The sequence below is a fragment of the Hemitrygon akajei genome, chromosome 20, assembly GCF_048418815.1.
Source record: "Hemitrygon akajei chromosome 20, sHemAka1.3, whole genome shotgun sequence".
In the NCBI taxonomy this organism is placed as follows: domain Eukaryota; kingdom Metazoa; phylum Chordata; class Chondrichthyes; order Myliobatiformes; family Dasyatidae; genus Hemitrygon; species Hemitrygon akajei.
The window spans coordinates 53,291,478-53,312,532 of record NC_133143.1 but is presented as its reverse complement, the minus strand read 5'-3'; the positions used below and the strand labels follow the sequence as shown (position 1 = coordinate 53,312,532).

Sequence of the window (21,055 nt, the reverse complement as noted above, 5' to 3'; positions counted from 1 at the left end):
CTGTCGAGGAATAGGGTTAGCTGCATTAGAGGTCAGTTTGGGTACACAATTAAAACTTGACTGGCAAATAACCTGAACCCCAGTGTCTATAATTAACTTGTTACCTGATTAGCACCAGGATTCCTATATCATCTTACAAATGCAGCACACTCCCACTCAAGCAAGAATGGGGAATTTCTGATCCCTCTGTGTTTCTGTCTTTTAAAACTTGTCCCAACCCACAAGCAAGATAACATTTATGTATAAAGAAGCAACTCTGAGCTTAGTACAGTTCAATCAGTCTGGGGAATTATTAGACGAGCATAATATGCCCGAACTAATAACACACAAACAATTGTAGTTCTTCCCGTCAATACTGAGTACATCATTTAAACATTCACAGTCTAGGTTCAAAAAAGCATATGAACCTCTGGGGTGATGCCTTCTGCAGAAACTATTTGGAGTTCCAGTCAGTGAGATGAGATTGGAGGTGTGGGTTGTAGAAGTGCCCTGCCCTTTAAAAAAGACACACAAAATCAGGTTACTGACCAAACATGCTCTTCTCAAGAAAGATCTGTTTATGTGCACCATGCCTTGTTCAAACAATTTTCAGACGACCTTAGATGAAGAATTGTAGAGATGAATGAAGCCGGAAAAGGCTATAGAAGCATTTCTAAAGACTTGAGTGTTCATCAGTCCACAGCATGAGAAATTGTCTACATATGGAGGAAATTCAGTACTGTTGCTACTCTCCGTAGGAGTGGGCTTCCTGCAAAGATCGCACCAAGAGCACAATGTGCAATGCTGAGGAAGGTGAAAAAGAACCCTGCAGAAATCTCTAGAACTTGTTAAAGTCTCTGTTCATGTGTCCACTATAAGAAAAACACTGAACAAGAATAGTTTTCGTGGAAGGACACCACAGAGGAAACCACTGCTCTCTAAAAAAAGAGAATGCTGCACGTCTCAAGTTTGCAAAAGACCACCTAGATGTTCCACAATGCTTCCGGGACAACGTTCTGTGGACAGATGAGACAAAAGTTGAACTTTTTGGCAGAAATGCACATTGCAATGTTTGGAGGGAAAAGGGCACTGCGCACCAACGGCAAAACCTCGTCCCAACTTTGAAGCATGGTGGAAGGAGCATTGTGGTTTGGGGCTGCTTTGCTGCCTCAAGGCCTGGACAGCTTGCAGTTGTTAAGGGAGTAATGAATTAAAAATCAAGACATTTTAGAGGAGAACGACAGGGTAGCAGTAATAGAAGTTGGATGATGCAACAAGACAGTGATCCAAAACACAAATCTACAACAGAATGGTTTAAAAAGAAATTTGTTTTTTTAGAATGGCCGAGTCAGCGTCCAGACCTTACCCCAATCGAGATGATGTGGCATGACTTGAAGAGGTCTTTTCATGCAGGGTATCCTGGAAATATTGATGAACTGAAACAGTTTAGTATGGAGGAATTGTCTAAAATTCCTCCTTGCCATTGTACAAGTCTGATCAGTAGCTACAGGGAACGTTTGGTGGAGGTTATTGCTGCTGAAGGAGGTTCTACCAGTTATTAAACTCAAGGGTTTGTATACTTTTTCCAAACTGGACTGTGAATTAATAAACAATGTGTTCAACAAAGACATTGTGTGTTATTAGGCTAGGCAGATTGTGGTTGTCTATAATTATGACGTAGATGAAGATCAGACCACACTTTATTAGTAAATAATGCAGAAAACCAGGTATCTACAAAGGGTTCTCAAACTTCTTCTTGCAATTGTATATGCGTGTGCCATCCTAATTACTCTTGGTGGTAGTGAGTTTCACATTCTAACTATAGATTCACTGTTGGATTAGTAGAGTCCATCTTGTATACTGTATGTGCTGCCTTTTTTCAAAACTTACACTAATTCCAATTCTCACATTGAATCCATACTTTCATAAGACCTGAATATCTGGTCCTTCCCTTTCTCTGTAACTGCTTCAAGCCCGGTATTGCTTTGCACACCACAAATTCAAGACTTTTGAACATCCCAGGTTTATTTTTTCCATCTTTGGCTGCTATGGTTAGAGCTGTTGGATCCAGGCATCTTGGAATTCCTTCCCTAATTGCTGCTGTTCTTCCACTTTTCTTTCTACCTCTAAGATGTCCCTTTACTGTCTTGTTCATGTGCTGTTCACTTGCTGTAATATCTCCTTATGTGGCTCAGTATCAGTTTTGCTGAAAGATACTTCTTCGATGTTTTAGAGCAAGCTTTACTACATCTTGTGCACCATATACAGTTAAGGACGGTTATACCAGCTTACTTTTGTTTGAAACAAGCAGGATTTCTTGACTATTTGATATTATTCTTGACTATTTGATACTCCAACACACATTTACTTCTCTTTTTAAAAAAAAATCACACAGTTCAGTAATAAATTTTTCCACTGAACCCAGTAAGTTTAAAGAGAGCTTGAGAAAGCACGCCCTGATAACTTTCAAGGATGTGTAGGGAGCAGAACCAGGTGGGTTTCTAGGAATGGAGGGTATTAGAGCTGGGCATTTTCCAAGGAAGTGCAGGAATCAGAAACCTGGGTGAGGGAAATGAAATGTGGAAGCAAGGTCCCATAAGTGAAAGCAAACTGGGACTCATGTGGCTGGAAAGGAGCATGGGAACAGGGGCCCTAGTATGTGAAAGGTGGCACAGGAATTAGCACCCATTAAGCCAAACGTGAAACTGTCAGGATTTTCAGATAATGGGTTATTAACAGTAAATAGAAATTGTTTTCATAGAGTACACTTGATGCTGGCCAGTGTATGAAGACTGAAGCAAATAAAGAGAGTTTAATGGAGATTACTCTGGCCCTAGTTCGGAGTTCCCATCCAGGGGTCCATAGACCCCCCCCGGTTAATGTTAGGGGTCCAAGACATAAAAAAGGTTGGGAACCCCGGCTCTAGATGGATTTCTATCTTCCCAATCATTTGCCTGTGGTTGGTTAAGTTGTTGCCTTCTCATGGTGCTTGCTGTATCAAGGCTTGTAATGCTGCCTAATTCACTCAACACTCTTCCCCGTTTGTTTCTGGCTGTAAAACTTGAAGAGCTTACAGCTTGTCTCTTCCCGTGCAGGTGTAAGGGCCCTGCCAGACGAGAGACCGACACCATGGACACGTTTGTGGATTCTGCCTGGTATTACTACAGATACATCGATCCTCATAACAGTCTGAAGTGAGTTTGAAAATGACCCTCTCTATGTTAGTAATTAAATATATTTCCCATCCTTTTTCTGCCTCATTCCTTGCTGGAATTAATTTCATTTAGTCTGGGGCAGTGTTGAATCACCATAATTTACAGCACAAAAGGCAACGATCAGGTAATGCCACTCTTCAGCTCTTACTCTCTGAAGATTATTGCTCGTCAAATGCTTCTCAGAGTTAGAATCAGGTTTAATAACACTGGCATACGTCATGAAATTTGTTGTTTTGTGGCAGCAGTACATTTCACGGGTTTCCCCGATGGAGAGCTACCACATTTTAATAAAAAGATCTACAAGTTACAATAAGAAATATATATAATTAAATTAGATTAAATAAGTAGTTCAAAAAAGATAGAAAGAAATACTAATGAAGTGTTCATGGGTTCCTTGCTCATTCTAAAATCTGACGGCAAAGTGATTCCTGAAATGTTGAGTGTGTGTCTTCAGGCTCCTGTACCACCTCCTCCTCGATAGTAGCAATGACTGTAATATAGCCAGTTAGAATTTTCTGCACACTACATCTGTAGAAACTTGCGAGTGTCTTTGGTGACATACCAACTCTCCTCAGACTCCTAATGAAATATACCACTGCTGGGCCTTCTTTGTAATTGCATCAGTGTGTTGGGCGCCAGGATAGATCTTCAGATATGTTGACACCCAGGTACTTGAAACAGCTCACTCTTTCCACTGCTGACTCCTCAGTGAGGATGGGCGCGTGTTCCCTCAATTTATTCTTCCTGAAGTCCACATTCGATTCTTGGTCTTATTGACATCAAGTGCAAGGTTGTTTTGAAACACCACCCAACCAGCTGGTCTGTTCTGCTCCTAGAAACCTCCTCATCACCATCTGAAATTCTGCCAATAATAGTTGTGTCATTAGCAACTTTAGAGAAGGCAATTGATCTGTGCCTAGTCATGGGTGTAGAGAGAGTAGAGCAGAAGGATAAGCACATAACCTTGAGGTGTACCAGTGTTGATTGAAGAGTAGTTGTTATTTCCGATCTGTACAAACTGTGGTTTCCCAGTGAGGAAGTCAAGGATCTCATTGCAGAGGGAAGTACAGAGGCCCAGGTTCTGGAGCTTGTTGATTAGAACTGAAGGTGTGATAATGTTGAATGCTGAGCTGTAATCAATATGAAGCAGCAATGCATCCAGAGAATGCATCGTGATGGCTTTCTTGAGCCGCATGTTAGTGAACTTACAAGGGAAAATACTATCTTAGATCTAGTCCTGTGCAATGAGACAGGTAAGATTAATGATCTTGTCGTCAGGGATCCTCTGGAACAAGTGATCATAGTATTTGAATTTCGCATTCAGATGGAGGATGAAATAGTTAGGTCTAAAGCTAGTGTATTATGCTTGAACAAGGGAGACTACAACAGGATGAGGGAGGAGTTGGCTAATGTGGATTGGGAGCACCGGCTATTTGTTAGGACAGTTGAGGAACAGTGGAATACTTCCAAAGAGATTTTTCACAGTGCTCAACAAAAGTATATTCCAGTGAAAAGTAAGGACAGTAAGTGTGGGGAGAGCCAGCCTTGGATAACTAAGGAAATAAAAGATAGTATCAAATTAAAAGCTCATGTGTACGAAGTTGCAAAGAGTAGTGGGAGACTGGAGGATTGGGAAAACTTTAAAAAGCAACAGAGAACAACTAAACAAGAAATAAGGAAAGGGAAGATAGAGTATGAAAGTAAATTAGCTAAAAATATAAAAACAGATAGCAAAAGTTTCTATAAATATATAAAGCGGAAGAGGGTGGCTAAAGACATCATAGGTCCCTTGGAAGACAAGAAGGGGAAATTGGGGGTGATAAGGAAATGGCTGAGGCATTGAACGACTATTTTGTGTTGGTCTTCACGGTGGAGGACCCATCTAATATGCCAAAGAAGGATGTTATGGATGAAATGGGAGGTGAGGACCTAGATAAAATCACTGTCACTAAAGAGATAATGATGAACAAACTAGAGGGCCTGAAAGTAGATAAATCCCCTGGTCCTGATGGGATGTATCCCAGGGTGCTGAAGGAATTGCTGGAAGTTATAGTAGATGCATTGATAATCATTTATCAAAACTCTCTAGACTCTGGGCAGGTCCCAACAGATTGGAAGACAGCAAATGTCACGGCATTTTTTTAAAAAAAGGATGTAGGCAAAAGACGGGCAACTATAGTCCAGTTAGCTCAACATCTGTAGCCAGGAAAATGCTTGAAGCTGTCACTAAGGAAGAAATAGCAAAACATTTAGAAAGGAGTAGTCCATTAGACAGACGCAGCATGGATTCAGAAAGGACAGGTCCTGTTTCACAAACTTACTGGAGTTCTTCGAGGACATAATGAGTGCAGTGGATAGAGGTGGATGTTGTATTCTTGGATTTCCAGTGTTACGTATTCAGGCAACAATAATTATAGATGAGTTAGACGAAGGGTTTTATAACAAATAACACGTTTATTAAACCCTGATAACAAACCCCCTTCAAATGTAAACAAACCCAAACAATGATCCGAGCTCAGCTGCTGGCAGCTGATCAAACAGTTCTTAATAGCGTTGCAGTCCCAAACAGTCTTTAAAGCGGTATTGAAAAGAACTCAGTTTTTTTAAAACGATATGCTGAAAGTTCAAAAGCTCACGGTACTTTTAAAAGGAGAGACTTTTTAAAGCGATGTAAATTCTCTTCCACGTCGATGTCCTTCGATTCCCAGCGTCGAACTCCCACGTCGAATTTTATTAAATATAACAACTTAAAGTGACTGACCTTCCTTCCACAATATTCTCAATCTCCCGCTTTTTCCAGCGGAGACTATCGTGAGAATAGTAAACGAAATCCTTCCGAATGAGGATCACACAAGGTCGAAGTCAATCCATCGTCGAAAATCGATTCTTCTCGATTTGTCTTCCAAACTTCACTCTCCATTAGCAAAGAAACCGTTGGCTCTGACCTTTTAAACTTTAGGCATTATATAAAACTTCATTTTTAACTAAACTGCGTCATCACATTAAATCACACAGTAACATGAAGTCATCTTGGCAAATCCTGCCACGAACTGCCCCACCTGACAGGGTTGGTCTTCCTTTTATACCCTGTAGAAAAAACCTGTCACATGACCTCTGCTGGCGGGAAAATGACATCACTCCACCATTACCTCATGTCCAGTATAACTTCAACCCCAGTCACGTGACAAGGGTACCACTGTCACGTGTCACGGGTACGTAACACCAGAAGGCGTTCGATAAGGTGCTGGACAAGAGACTTATAAATAAGGTACGGATGCATGGAGTTGGAGGAAGTGTAGTGGCATGGATAGTAGATTGGTTAACCAATAGAAGGCAGAGAGTTGGTATAAATGGGTGTTTCTCCGGTTGGCAGTCAGTGGTGAGTAGGGTGCTGCAGGGGTCGGTGCTGGGCCCGCAGCTGTTTACCATTTACATTGATGACTTGGAAGAGCGGACTGAGTGTAGTGTAGCAAAATTTGCTGATGACACTAAACTGAATGGAAAAGCATATTGTACAGAGGATGTGGAGAGCCTGCAGAGGGATATGGATAGGTTAAGTGAGTAGTCCAAGGTCCGGCAGATGGAATACAACGTTGGTAAACGCAAGATCATCCACTTTGGAAGGAATAGTAGAAGAGTAGATTATTATTTAAATGGTGAAAGATTGCAGCATGCTGTTCTGCAGAGGGACTTAAGAGTGCTTGTTCATGAATCGCAAAAAGTTGGGTTGCAGGTACAACAGGTTATTAAGAAGGCAAACAGAATGTTGGCCTTCGTTGCTAGAGGCATTGAATTCAAGAGCAGGGAGGTCATGCTGCAACTATACAGGGTACTGGTATAGTTGAGTATACCTGGAGTACTGAGTGCAGTTCTGGTCTCCATACTTGAGGAAGAATATATTGGCTTTGGAGGCAGTGCAGAGGAGGTTCACCAGGTTGATTCCAGGGATGAAGGGGTTAACCTATGAGGAGAGATTGAGTTGCCTGGGACTATACTCTCTGGACATTCAGAAGAATGAGAGGGGATCTTATAGAAACATACAAAATTTTGAAAGGGATAGATAAGAATGAAGTAGGAAAGTTGTTTCCATTGGTAGGTGAGACTAGAACTAGGGGACATTGCCTCAAGATTCAGGGGAGAAGATTTAGGATGGAGATGAGGAGAAACTATATTTCCCAGAGAGTGGTGAATCTGTGGAATTCTCTGCCCAGGTAAGCAGTTGAGGCTTCTTCACTAAATATATTTAAGATACAGTTAGATAGGTTTTTACACAGTAAGGGAATTAAGGGTTATGGGGGAAAGGCAGGTAGATGGAGCTGAGTTTACGGACAGATCAGCCATGATTTTATTGAATGGCAGGGCAGGCCTGATGGGCCGGATGGCCTACTCTTGCTCCTATTTCTTATGTTCTTATGTAGCAAGGCATAGGTATTGCTATTGTCCATGTGGTCAAGGCTGAGTGGCATGCTTGTGAGGTTGTATCTACTGTAGACCTATTGTGACGATACGCAAATTGCAGGAGGTTCAGGTCCTTGCTTAGGTAGGAGTTGGTTCGAGCCCCGTGACCAACCTTTCAAAGCATTTCATCATAGTAGTTGTGAGTACAGTTGAGACAGAGTGAGTCGCCGCGACTGTATCTAGCTCACTCTGCTCTTCTGGGGCACTTCTATGAATGTCATCCGTTTGAAGCAGGTGGAAAACTCCGACTACAGCAGTGAGAGACTGAAGATGACTCAACACTCACAACATTTGATTGGCATAGGTTCTTTGAGTCCTACCATGTACACTGTCAGGGCCTGATGCCTTGCAAGGGTTCATCCTCTTGAAATATATTCTGATGTCAGCTTCTGACACAGGGATCACAAAGTCACCAGATGCTGCAGGGATTCGCGCAAGTGCAATTTTATTCTCTCTTTCAAAGCATGCATAAAAGGCATTGAGGTTATCTGGGAGTGAAGCATCACTGCCATTCATGATGTTAGGTTTCACCTTGTAGGAAGTAATGGCCTGCAAACCCTGCCAGAGCTGACGTGCATCTAATCCCATCCCCAACCTATATAACCATATAACAATTATAATTGTTCAATTGGAATAACCTCAATTGGAATTGGTTTATAACTCTTAAAACAGCCTTCCGTAGGTCGTACCTGGACCTCTTATATAATCCTTAGCTCGTACCTGGAACTCTTGTACTTGAGATTTTAAAAAAATGTCATGAGAACTTCTGCCTCCGTGCCCTTTCAGATCGTGAATTCCAGCCCGTCCCTGTCCCTACTCCTGAATGTGAAAGGAAATTCTTCAAATGCACAGTGTCTTTAGATAGATAGATAGATAGATAGATACTTTATTCATCCCCATGGGGAAATTCAACTTTTTTCCAATGTCCCATACACTTGTTGTAGCAAAACTAATTACATACAATACTTAACTCAGTAAAGAATATGATATGCATCTAAATCACTATCTCAAAAAGCATTAATAATAGCTTTTAAAAAGTTCTTAAGTCCTGGCGGTAGAATTGTAAAGCCTAATGGCATTGGGGAGTATTGACCTCTTCATCCTGTCTGAGGAGCATTGCATCGATAGTAACCTGTCGCTGAAACTGCTTCTCTGTCTCTGGATGGTGCTATGTAGAGGATGTTCAGAGTTATCCATAGAAACAGGAATAGACCATTCAAGCCCTCTGTATTTTGTTTTCCCATCAGTTAAATAGTAGCTGATCAATACTTTACTGTCATTTGCTATACTGTGCCCTAACAGTTCATTTATCCCACATTTCAGACTTTATGGGGAAAATGTTAAGGTCCTGCACTATCCCTTGGGCAGAATGGTTTCCTCACAATCCCCCTGAACACATTTGCTCTAATTTCAAAGTAATGTCTACTTCTAAACCTGCTATCAAGGTCTAGTTTCTCTCTGTTTAGCTAATCAATTCCTTTAACCATCTTATACTTCAAGTAGATCACCCATGACCTGTAATGAAAGGAATACAAGTTTAGTCAATGCAAACTGATTCATAATTTAATCGTTTAGCTACCAAAGTACAGTGATTAGAAATCCAAATGTAGTCGACACTTCGGTACAACCTCTACCCCTTCGAAGACCAGCTAAATTCAGGCATTTCTTAAAGTCTTCAAATAGGGCATCTTTGTCTTTTTTCCAGTTTGCATCAAACCATTCAATGTTATTGTGCTATTATAAGTACAAAGTTAAACCAAAGTGGGGGGGCATATTAACAATTAAGTGTAGAGTGTTTTACCAGAATGATTCTGAAGTTCATATAGAGGCAGCTGTCACAAGTTAGGTCACGTACTAGAACCGAAGAGGTGATTTAATCAAAGTTTTGAAGGAATTTGGAGGAACTGATGGAGGAGAGGAGAGACTAAGTCTTATCATAGTTGGGAAATACAGGACTCTGGATCATAATCTAAAGATTAAAGCCAGGAGTGAAGTTAGGAAACAAATGCTGGAAAGAGTAGGAATTTAGCCTCCAAGAGGACCACAACCTGGTCGTAGGGTTTGTAGACTTGTGTGCTTCATTGACCCAGAGAACTATGTTGGCTAGAGTCAGGCTCTTGGTAGGGTTACCCATGCCAAACAGGTCACAGGGTAGAGGCCAGACTAAGAGTGGTCCACCAGTCCTCCAGGTTTGGGGTTCAGCTCAGATATTTGCTCAGAGAATGGGTTTGGATTATTTGTGTGGTTCATTTTCATGGTGGATGTAAGTAACGTCTTATTAGATGTAGATGAAATTCCTTTAAGGTTAATGGCAAGAAAGTAACACATATTCATTTACAATATGTGTGGCAGTGGATGGTTATTCCACTAAAGATAGCAGCAGTAATAATCTGTGTTGTAAATTTTCATCTGGTTGCTTGGTAACCAGTTATCCAGGAAAATTGAGGTTGGGATTTTTTTTAAAAGAAAGATATTTGACTTAACCAAGGTATGAATATGCAGTGTCAGTGCCTGTATAGCTCTTAAAACAATGCCCATGCTATGAACACAACAGCTAACTGTAACTGCTTATTTTTAAGGCCCTTTGACAGTTCATTAGCAGACTTCTGGATGCCTGTGGATCTGTACATTGGAGGGAAAGAGCATGCTGTTATGCATCTATACTACGCAAGATTTATTAGTCACTTCTGCAATGATCAAAACATGGTCAAACACAGGCAAGTCCATTTCTATTCAAAAGGTGTAAGAAACAAAGGTGTGATGTTTCTTCCCAACTGTTTCATAGTCTCTTTATCCATCATACGAGGCCATTGGAATTGAACTCTTGTGTTAGTTTTATTGTGCTATGATGTATGGAGAGGATATTTGTTATTGAGTGTACTAATTCTCAGTCATCAGCTGCAGTAGCAGGTATCTGTCCCTAGGCGGGACAATTGAGCCATATGCCCGTATGTTTCCATCAGTGTAGGAAGAAGCTTATAAATGACATTACCGGTTTTATACGGATGCTCTTCAGGATATGATTTGGCAGTTAACTATTCTTCTACAAATCTCGGGCGTGCCTTTTTCAACAGTCATGTTTGTGGCCATCATAAACTTTTGTGAATGTTTAAACTGAAGGAAGAATGAGTTGAACACCGATTGACAATGCACTACAAGTTTGTTGGAAAGAATGAAAGTGGGGACGGCTACACTTGACTGTAAACTTAGCAGAAAACTTTTGACCACCACTGCAAAGCACAACTGACTGTACTGCAGGAGGAACTTCCTTTCAGATGAGATGTTGAAATGGGGTCTAGTCTGATCTTAAGAACCAAAGAGCTATACTACATTGAAAGAAGCTCTCTGAGTCTGTTCTGACCAACAAGTGTCATTCATACTCAGCCTGTTTTTTATTCTCCCCTCGACTCCTTGCAGATTCAACTGTTCTGCTACACACTGGATGCAATTTACAGTAGCCAGTTAAATTATCAACCTGCAAGTCTTCAGGATGTGTGGGAAACCCCAGGAGTTACAGGGAGAATGTGCAAATCTCACGATGACAGCACTTGAGGTCAGGATTGGGCCTAGGTCATTGGTGGTATGAAGCTGCAGCTTCATTTAACTGCACTCCTCCATCATCCTTAACAACACATAAATGGTAACCTACTACTATTTTGAAGAGCAGGAGTGTTATCCTTGACACCTTGGTTACATTTATCCTTCAAAAAACAATGAACAAATTATCAGATAACACGTTGTTTGTTGGAGTTTACTTGCCAGACAGACTGATGTCACAGAGTACTTTTGTCACAAATGAAGTATTTTGGAACAGTAGGAAACGTAACAAATAATTTGCTTACCATTAGCTCCCACAAGCAGCAATATGATAATGAAAAATGAATCTCCCACTGTTAGAAGGAAACAAATTGACTAGGGACCCAGTGATGATTTTCCTGTGCTTATTTTCAGAATAATCCTACACGATCCATCAGAAAACAGACAGGGCCTCTACTTAAAGCATAACCACATCTCTGAGAGTGCAGCGTTCCCTTGGTTTTCTATTTAAGCCACATATTTTGGCTCAAGTCTTCAGAGAGCAATCTATCTATCCCTCACTTGACCAGTCGCATGTGGCCTTAACATCTGTTATTGAGACATGCCAGAGTCTACCATCATGGAATAGTTAGTCACTTAGAAAATCTTAAAGTAATCAGAACAAGTTAACATAACTTTATTGAAAAGAACCATATCTGGAAAAGTTGCTTAAGTTCTTCAAGGATATAATGAGCATTGTTAGTAGAGGGGAACTTGTAGACGTAGTACGGTATATTTGAATTTCCAGAAGATATGAAAAGCAGGTGCACAGTTAAGAACCTATGGTATTGGAGAAGTGTGTTAACGTGAATTGGAAATCAAAAGAATCTGTGTATACTGGACATCTGAAATAGAAATTAAAGATGTTGCCTGAATTGCTGAGTCTTTCCAGCATTTTTGATTTTGTTAACATGAATTGAAGACTGGTTATCACGGAAAAAAACAGAATTGGAATAAATGGGTCTTTTTCAGACTGAAAAAAAGGTAATTCACAGAGTGTGTAAAGGTTAACTCTTTATTTCAAGATTCAAAATATGTATATCATTACCTTATCAAAGTATGTATGCGGTATAAAACCCTAAGATTAATCCACCCGCAGGCAGTCACGAAACAAAGAAACACTATGGAACCCGTTATCCCCATTAATCACTTGGAAGAGGAAGCAAAATGTGGCCTACACAAGCTCGCTAACGACTTGAAAATGGGAGGGAAGATCATGCTACAAAGAGTGTATTTGGACTCTAGATATAGAAAGGTTGAGTGAGTGGGCAGAATCTTGGTAAACTGATTTTAGTGCAGGTAAGTTTGAGATGATGCGCTCCAGTATGAAGAATCAAAAAACAAAATGTTATATAAGTGGAAAGAGACTGCAAATGCATTAGTTATAGAAGAATTTAGGTGCTCCTGGGTGAAACACAAAAAACTGGCAGAAAATGCAGTAAATAACTGATGTGGCAAATGGCATGTTGGCCTTTTCTGCAAGAGAGGGAGAGTATAAAAATAGAAAAGTATTCTTTCAATTGTACTGGACAGTATACAGTTTTGCTCCTGTTATTTACAGAAAGATAGGCTAGCAATGGAGGCAGTGCAAAGGAGACTCATTTGGCTAATTCCAAGGATGAGAGTGTTGATGTATCACAGGCAGCTTTGGAGTTTAGAGTAATAGAGTACTGCATCACGGACATAAACCCTTCAGCCAATTAGTCCATGCTGACTACGGTGTCCACCCACCAGTAAAATAAGGGGTGATCTTCATGAAATATGTAAAATATTAAGGAGGAATGGCAGGGTAGGTCTAGATTTCCACAAGTGGGAGAATTTTGAACGTAGGAGCATAGTTACAAGGGAACAGTCATTTAAAACTGTGACATATCTGAAGTTCTTCTGTAAGAGGATAATGAATCTCTGGAATTGTCTACCCTAGTAAGTTGTGCAGGATAGATCACTGGAAATAATGCAGGAAAGGTAGATTAACTTTTGAAAGGTCGGAATTGAGAGCTTTGTAGATCATGAATGATAGGTTAGTCATGAAGGGACCAGGTCACCTCCTCCTGCTGTACTTTTTTATGCATATTCTTGTTTATCTTTATAGCAAGTTGTACTTTTAGGTGAATTATATTTTTATTTAGTTGGATCGGGTGAAAAAAGATGAAAGTTCTTTAAAACCATGGTTACTTTCTCTGTCGTTTTAGCCAGGTAAACATGGACTGTTTTCTGGAGCTAGGTATAAAAGGGCTGAGGACCAATTATACCTAGATCCACTGACACCTTGTTTTTAATCCATGCTCAACAGAAACTGTCCTTTCTCTTCTTCTTGGGCCACTGCCAAACCTGGTAGACATTTCTTTGCAGAATGCATTATAAAAAAGAAAGCTAAAGTAGTGTTGTCTTTTAGTATGAAAGAAAAATAAATGTGGATGCCGGAAATATTTAGCAATTTAGGCAGCATCTGTGGAGGGAAAAACTGAGTTAATGTTTCATGGCAGGGGCCTTTTATTTGAACTGGGGGAAAAAAAGTAAGTGGTGAAACGATTTTTAAGGTACAGAGAAAAGACAGGCCTGAAAGGGTATATTGCTGGAAAATGCAGCTGACAGTTTCTTCTTAGTATTTTAATTAAAGTTTTTTTGTCTTTGCTTTTCCCAATACAAATCAACTGCAAAACCATTTTCCCTTGGTGAGAATAACTGTTCATTTTGTTTTTAATCGGTTTTCCCACTGAACAGTGCTATGGTGTTTTAATAAATGTCATTCATCTGTCATTCTCTGGTCCGGGTGCAGGGAACCTTTCCACAAACTCCTCGTTCATGGACTTATCAAGGGGAAGACCTATCGATTGCCGTCGAATGGCCAGTATCTGAAGAAAGACGAAATAAGTTTCAGTGGTATGTGATTGGATAAGGAAAGTTGCCAATGATTTTATGTGGATGTTTAAAGAAAACCATCTGTTTTAGAGCAAACACGAGGAAATCTGCAGATGCTGGAAATTCAAACAACACATACAAAATACTGGTGGAACACAGCAGGCCAGGCAGCATCTATAAGGAGAAGTCCTGACGAAGGGTCTCGGCCCAAAACATTGACAGTGCTTCTCCTTATAGATGCTGCCTGGCCTGCTGTGTTCCACCATCATTTTGTGTGTGTTGTCACCTGCTTTAGATCCTGTTTACAGACTGGCATGCAAATATGGCAGGTTATTTTGATAACTATTTCAATTTATATAACACATAATGAAAGAATAAAAAATCCAAAGCACTTCTGAAGATAACTTTGAAGTCACCCCTCACAATATCAGAGCAGATGTACGAAGACTTTAAAGAGTATAATAAAAAAGGAAGGAGATGTAGGTAGATGGAGTTTTGAGCAAGAAATTCCTGTGTTTAGGGCCTTTGTAAATGAAGACATGGTTGTGAATTAGACAAATGGTGAAAGAGAGTTATAATGCTAATACCCCCAACACTGCCTGAGACAAGTGCATATATGCTTATGAAGTGAAGGCGGTTGAATTGTTTATGTATGAAAGTGTAATTGTAGACACCTGGAGCTATTCCCCTGGTTCATCAAAACTGGTTTCATCCTCCTGTGTTGTCTGTACGGTTGTATCCAGCGCCTGTCATATCTGTTGGTACGCTAGCTGATATCTGCCAGATTTTTCAAGTATATTGTACAATTACTTATTTCTCATTGTTATTCTGCTCCAGTTTGAAGAATGAGTTTTGAGTTGTAGAGAGTGACCTCAATGCCAATTAGAAAAGTAATTGTCCAACCAACCTAATTTACTTTTCCTAAAGACCTATGTATTTTTTAAGTGTTACGGAATTAGGTTTATTGTCACTGACATATGTCAGGAAATGTGTTGGTTTGCGGCAGCAGTGCAGTGCAACATGACTATCGGCTACAATAAGAAATACCTAAAAATAAAAAAAAGTAAGTACTGCAAAAAGAGAGCAAAATAGTGAGGTAGTGTTAATTGGTTCAAGCATCATTCGGAAATCTGATGGTGGGTTGGGTGAGTGGGGGGGTGGAGAAGCTGCTCCTAAAATGTTAAGTGTGTGTCATCAGCCCCCTGTACCTCTCCCTGATGGCAGCAATGAGACGAGGACATGCCCTGGGCGTCTTGAGTGCTAATGATGGATGCTGCCTTTCTGAGGCATCACCTTGTCAAGATTTCCTCGGTGGCGGTGAAGCTTCTGCCCATGTTTGCAGCTTTTTCCAATCCTATGCATTCACACCAGACAGTGATGCACTCACTTAGAACACTGACTGTTTTTGATCAGTATCAGTTAAGCTGGGTGTCTTTACCATGTCTGTGCTTTGTGGTAATTCGACAGCCCAGTTCTGCTTTATCAGGTAAGGGTGGAGTGAGACATTGTGGTTACGTTACTGAAACGAGAGAGATGGAAACTGAAATCTCACCACAGCAGCTGGCAAATTCAAATTCTGTTGATTTCTTGTATATATCTAGATTGACAGATTAGTGTCAGTATCACTGACCATGAAACAAATGGATTATCTCAGAAATCCAATTGTTTCATGCATCTCCCGTAATGAAGGAAATCTGTCACCCTTGCCTGTTTGGCCTTAATGTGATTCCAGATCCATAACAGTGTGGTTGATTTAAACCTGTCATCTGAAAATGCTGCTTTGTTCATTGCTTTGAGAATGACATTCACATTTTGTGAAGAATTAAACCAAAGACTTAGCCTCATGTTTGGACGCGACAGACTGAGCTCAGAAAATGAATATTTATTTAGCCGTTTTTATTTTTCCTCTAAGGTCCTGATCCGGTCCATGCTGAGACATCAGAGAAACTCCAGATCACCTGGGAAAAGATGAGCAAATCCAAACACAATGGCATTGATCCAACGGTAGTAATCCAACAGTATGGGATTGATACTGTGCGCCTGTATATTCTCTACGCTGCCCCTCCTGACCAGGACATTTTATGGGATGTTAAAAGTAAGTGACTTAGCTAAAGCAGCCAATAAATGTCTTATTGCTGTTTATATGGATGACACCTTCCGGGACAGAGCCACCTCCTCACCATAAACTCCCTCCCTTCAATTTGGCTGCAGCATGTATCTTCTGCAAAATGTATCAGTTCGTCCAGGTTTCTTTAAGAGGATCGCCCAAATCCATGTCCTGGGCCACCTAAGGTGACAAAGGAATCATTGGAATGGGAACACTATCACTCGCAAGTTGCCCACCAAGCTAAGCAAAAAATCTGTCACCATTTGATACCATCTATCCTTTGTTCATGACTGTGTCAAAAGCCTGGTATTTTAACTTTATAGGAGTGTATTTGTACCTTCACACAGACTGTAGAGGTTCAAGGTGGCTCACCACCACCCTGAGAACATTTATAGACGTGCAGAAAATACTGGCCTTACCAGCGACACTCCCATCCTGCAACTTAATTAGGAATATAAACCTTAGATTTTATATAGATTTGAGAGAATAATGAATCTAAACTCTGGGGCTCATAGTGTTGACAAGACAGCAGATGCTTGGAAGTCTGAAATAAAAATAGAAAATGCTGGAAATGCTCAGCGGATCAGGCCTCATCTCTGGAGAGGAAAACTGACAGTATTTCAGATTTATGACATTTTATCGGAACTGAGAAAGGTTAGAAATCAAATATGGTTTAATTTGCCAGAGAGTGGAGGGTGGAGGGAACAAAGGGAATGTTTCTGATTGGGCAGAGAGATCAAACAACAACACATTGTGTCAGTGTTGGTAAAGGCCTTCTTACTTGCAAATTAATGATTGTGTTAAAAAGGAGATGAGGAACAGCTAGAGTCTTTCATAACTGATGAAAAGTTTTTTTCACCCAGGTTCTGATATGCTGAACCTAACTGGTTCTGTCAGTGTTTTTTGTAAAAGAGGATCAGGCAGATTCTGGACAATGAAGAAGTCGCACGTTATAAATAAAATGTAATATATGACCAAGAGGGAAAGCTCTGACAGCCAGCAAAAGAATGCTGACCTGAGATTGTGAGGTGCTGGATGGAGCCTGTAGAATACTTACTTGTTCATCATTCTCTCCCCTCAGCGGATGCCATTCCTGGTGTGTTGAGGTGGCAAGTACGGCTCTGGACACTGGTAACAAAGTTAATAGATGCTCGGAGTGCTGGAGTAACCCCTTGTCCAGACCTCCTCAATGAAAAGGAGAAATCGGAAGCCAAGAGGATATGGCAGAGCAAAAACTACACAGTTTCACAAGTAAGCATGTGTGTCTTACTGGGTTACCTACCAGTTTGTGTCATTTCTCTAAGACTTTGAATGCTTGGGATTGTTGCGGAAACACTCCTTCAAGATGGGTACTTTGAACTGTTCTGCTGGTAATGGTCAATTATTTTTATGTCTGAAGAGCCTGTACATAGTTAACAAAAAGAAGCCATGAAATTGCTTCCAAAATTCTCTCCTCTTTTCCTTCTTCTCCTTCGCTCCATTCCCTGTGTCGATAAATACAAGCAATGTTACTTGAAATTGATATGTATGTTCCAATATATATTTCATTTATGGCTGTGATGTTTTGGAGTTTCTCACAAGATATACAGTATACGATAATGTATAAAATACAAATGGATGCTCATTTTTTATAATGTTCAGAGTTGAGATTAATATGTGCTTGGAAATTAGACAGGCAAATAGTATGGAGCTATTGGTTCAGCCCCAGCCTAACTCAGATGTAGGGTAGGTTCAAGGACACAATGGTTTTCCACTGCTTCTATTTCTTGCAGTTAGGACTAACCTATTTGATCTTAGTGGTGAATTCTCAGTGAAGAGGCACAAATTGGTGCTGTGCGGGCTACTTGTGTCTTTGTGACTCCTAATGTCCATCCTATCTCTGCCTCATGATGTTATACACTCCTATCAAGACAGCCCTCAGCCTCCAACCCTCCAGGATTAAAAGAAAGACTGTTTGATATGTCCCAAAAGAAATGGCCATAGCCACACTTTAGATCTGTAGCAATTAGTGGGACACCATTACAGCTTGGCAGTCCGGAGTTCGGAGTTAATTTCAGGTGCTGTTCTGTAAGGAGTCTCTGTACATCCTCTCCATGGAATGTGTGGGATTTTCCTGGGTGATCCGGTTTCCTCTCTCAGTCCAAAGATAATACTGGTTAGGTTAATTAGTCGTTGTAAATTGCCTGTGATTATGTTACGGTTAATTGGGACCGTGTGGTTGCCAGGGCAGCATGGCTAGAAAGGCTGGAAGAACCAACTTCGCACGGTATCGCTAAATAAAATAAAAATAAAACACAGTAAGTGGAGTTGAAGAATAATTTGTTCAATGTGGGAATGTAGTTGGAAAAACCTTGTATTTGCTTTCTTCTTTAAGTGTGTTCACTTTACTTCTGATTAACAATGATTCTGCTACTGGAACTGTTATTAAAAGCATTTTTGCATATCGATTGAGGGTTGGAGATAGCTGCGATAGTTCTTCTTCTTGCCATCCAGTTCAGTTATGCCCTTGAAAGTAAAGCTCAACAAATTCTTGCTATCTTCCTGAGAAGGGAGAAAATTGCCAGCGTAACAGGGAAAATGGGGGTGATCCTTTCTGATCCGTAATCTTGTGGCTGGGAGATTATGGATAAGTCGTTGCTTATCACTGGTGAAGCTTGCTCTTTTAATTCCCACAGCAGAACTTAATAGCATCAAAAAATTAAAGCAAGCCAAAGTTACAATCCTTATTTTTTTACACAGAGAGTAATAGGTGTGTGGAACGTGCTGCCGGGGCTGATAATAGAGGCAGATAGATTAGGGACATTTAATAGACTTATTGCTAGGCACATGGATGAAAGAAAAATGGAGGACTATGTGGGGGGGGGGGGAAAGAGTTAAGATGGATTTATTTTTTGTTATTTATGTAGAGATACAGTGCAGAGTAGGCCCTTCCAACCCTGTGAGCTGTTCTGCCCTACAACCCGTGACAATCCCAGTTTAACCCTAACCTAATCACAGGACAATTTACAATGACCAATTAACCTACCCGGTAAGTCTTTGGATTGTGGGAGGAAACCAGAGCACCTGGGTAAACCTGCACATTCCACAGAGAGGATGTATAGACACCTTACAGATGGTCTTAAATTCCAAACTCCAACACCCCGAGCTGTAATGGCATTGTGCCTACCACTACGCTACCGTGGCACCCATATCTTGGAGTAGGTTAAAGGGTCGGCACAGCATTGTGGGCTGAAGGGCCTGTGCTGTATTATTCTGTTCTATTTTCTAAATCATGGCACTCCATACAGTATAGCAACACCCCAACTCTCCCTTCCCACCCACCTCTGGAGTGGCATTTGAGCATCAATTTTCTGATTCCATCAAGCTTGCTGCAGCTGATCGCAATCATTTTAAATCCCCCTACCAGGGTAAAACTGCAGTAAATGTGTGCCTTTGTTTCTAGAGCAGAGGATAGTGGTCTGCAGTTTCCAGCTGGCCGGCCAAGCATTGCAACAATTGTTTTTAATTGTGTTTCCCTTGCTTAAATGTGTTTAGGTAACCAGCTACATGACCAAGGATTTCCTGCTGAATGCTGCAATATCCCGGCTAATGGGCCTCACAAACACTTTATCAGTAAGTGCAGTTCCACAAATCTCTAAGCGCAAGAAGCAGGAAGTTAGTGAGTACAACTGACTGTAAGTATCTCAGTCAGGGGAAGGACACATCTGTCAAGCAGCTTTGAATTGTAATGTTAAGAATAAGAAAATTTAAAACGGAATTGAAATTAAATTTCCATTTTTTTTTTTTCTTGACACTGTATATGGTTTTCAAATAACTTGTACTTCTGTAGAGGATGATCTTATGACTCTTGCGTTTTTGAAAGCGAAGCCCATAAACAATGGCCTGTTCTGTACTCAACTGTTCAATGTTCTAAAACATGGCACTCCGAACACTGTAGCAACCCCCCCCCCCCCCCCCCCCCCCCAAGTCATCCCTGGAGTGGCATTTCAGCATCAGTTTTCTGATTCCATCAAGTTTCCTGGCAACTGTACTACAGCTGAAAGCAATCATTTTAAATATTAAGAGCTCTGTAAGCTGCCAAATGGAAGCCAGGAATTTCCCACAGGGAGGAGAAGAAGATGACAGAGCATCTCGCTGAACTGTTACAAGAGGACATGAAGCAAGTCCTTTTTCCACTCTCCTGACTTCAGCTAGTCTGTTATGAGGGCAGAGCAGCAGGTGCAAAATGCACTACATCTGAATTAATATTAGGGAGACAAGTAAGTTTATTTTTTTAAGAAAATAAATGCCGATAAGGGCTGTAAGAATTGAGAATGAGAGGGAGATCATATCAGTTCATACTGCACAGAGACTCTTCAATTCACCAAGTTGAGTGTCAACCATCCATTTACATTAATTCCATTTCATTCTCCCTATGTTCCTTACTGCCTTCATCTGTTTTGTAGTAGTTCTAACTCCAGTGAGGTCGGGGATATTAAATGGATGATAAATATGACTGGCATTAGTGAATAAGAGGATGCAGAGATCACACATGTTCAGAGAAGTGTCTTCCAGATCATCCACCGTTTAAATGGAATAAATAGATCTTAGTTTCATTCCCACTGAATTAAATGGTGGAGGTTGTCCATTGTTTCCGGTGATGACAGGAAACCTATGTGGGAGAGTTTTTTTAAGTGGAAAAGCTATTGCACTGGGTGAGTTCCACTCTCTTGACTTCAGAAGTTCAAGTCCAGTGGTACGAACAAGCACCACAAACTGGGGTCTTCCTTCGTTGCAGTGGATGACCATGGCATCTCCTGTGCCTTGCCATGCTCTTCGCTCTCCACAGAGCCTTCCGAGCCATTGGATTGCACTGTAG

At 40.8% G+C, this 21,055-nt stretch overlaps 1 protein-coding gene across 2 annotated transcripts in view; it reads left to right on the top strand.

The window, feature by feature from the left end:
* Nucleotides 1-21,055, top strand: part of lars2 (leucyl-tRNA synthetase 2, mitochondrial) — a 94,898-nt gene that overhangs the window by 46,486 nt on the left and 27,357 nt on the right. For both annotated transcript variants that reach the window (XM_073024326.1, XM_073024325.1), the window contains exons 13-18: nucleotides 3,075-3,173; nucleotides 10,232-10,369; nucleotides 14,008-14,111; nucleotides 16,003-16,185; nucleotides 17,279-17,448; nucleotides 19,732-19,809. In XM_073024326.1, the coding sequence (XP_072880427.1) occupies nucleotides 3,075-3,173; nucleotides 10,232-10,369; nucleotides 14,008-14,111; nucleotides 16,003-16,185; nucleotides 17,279-17,448; nucleotides 19,732-19,809 (772 nt within the window). The remainder of the gene's footprint in view (nucleotides 1-3,074; nucleotides 3,174-10,231; nucleotides 10,370-14,007; nucleotides 14,112-16,002; nucleotides 16,186-17,278; nucleotides 17,449-19,731; nucleotides 19,810-21,055) is intronic.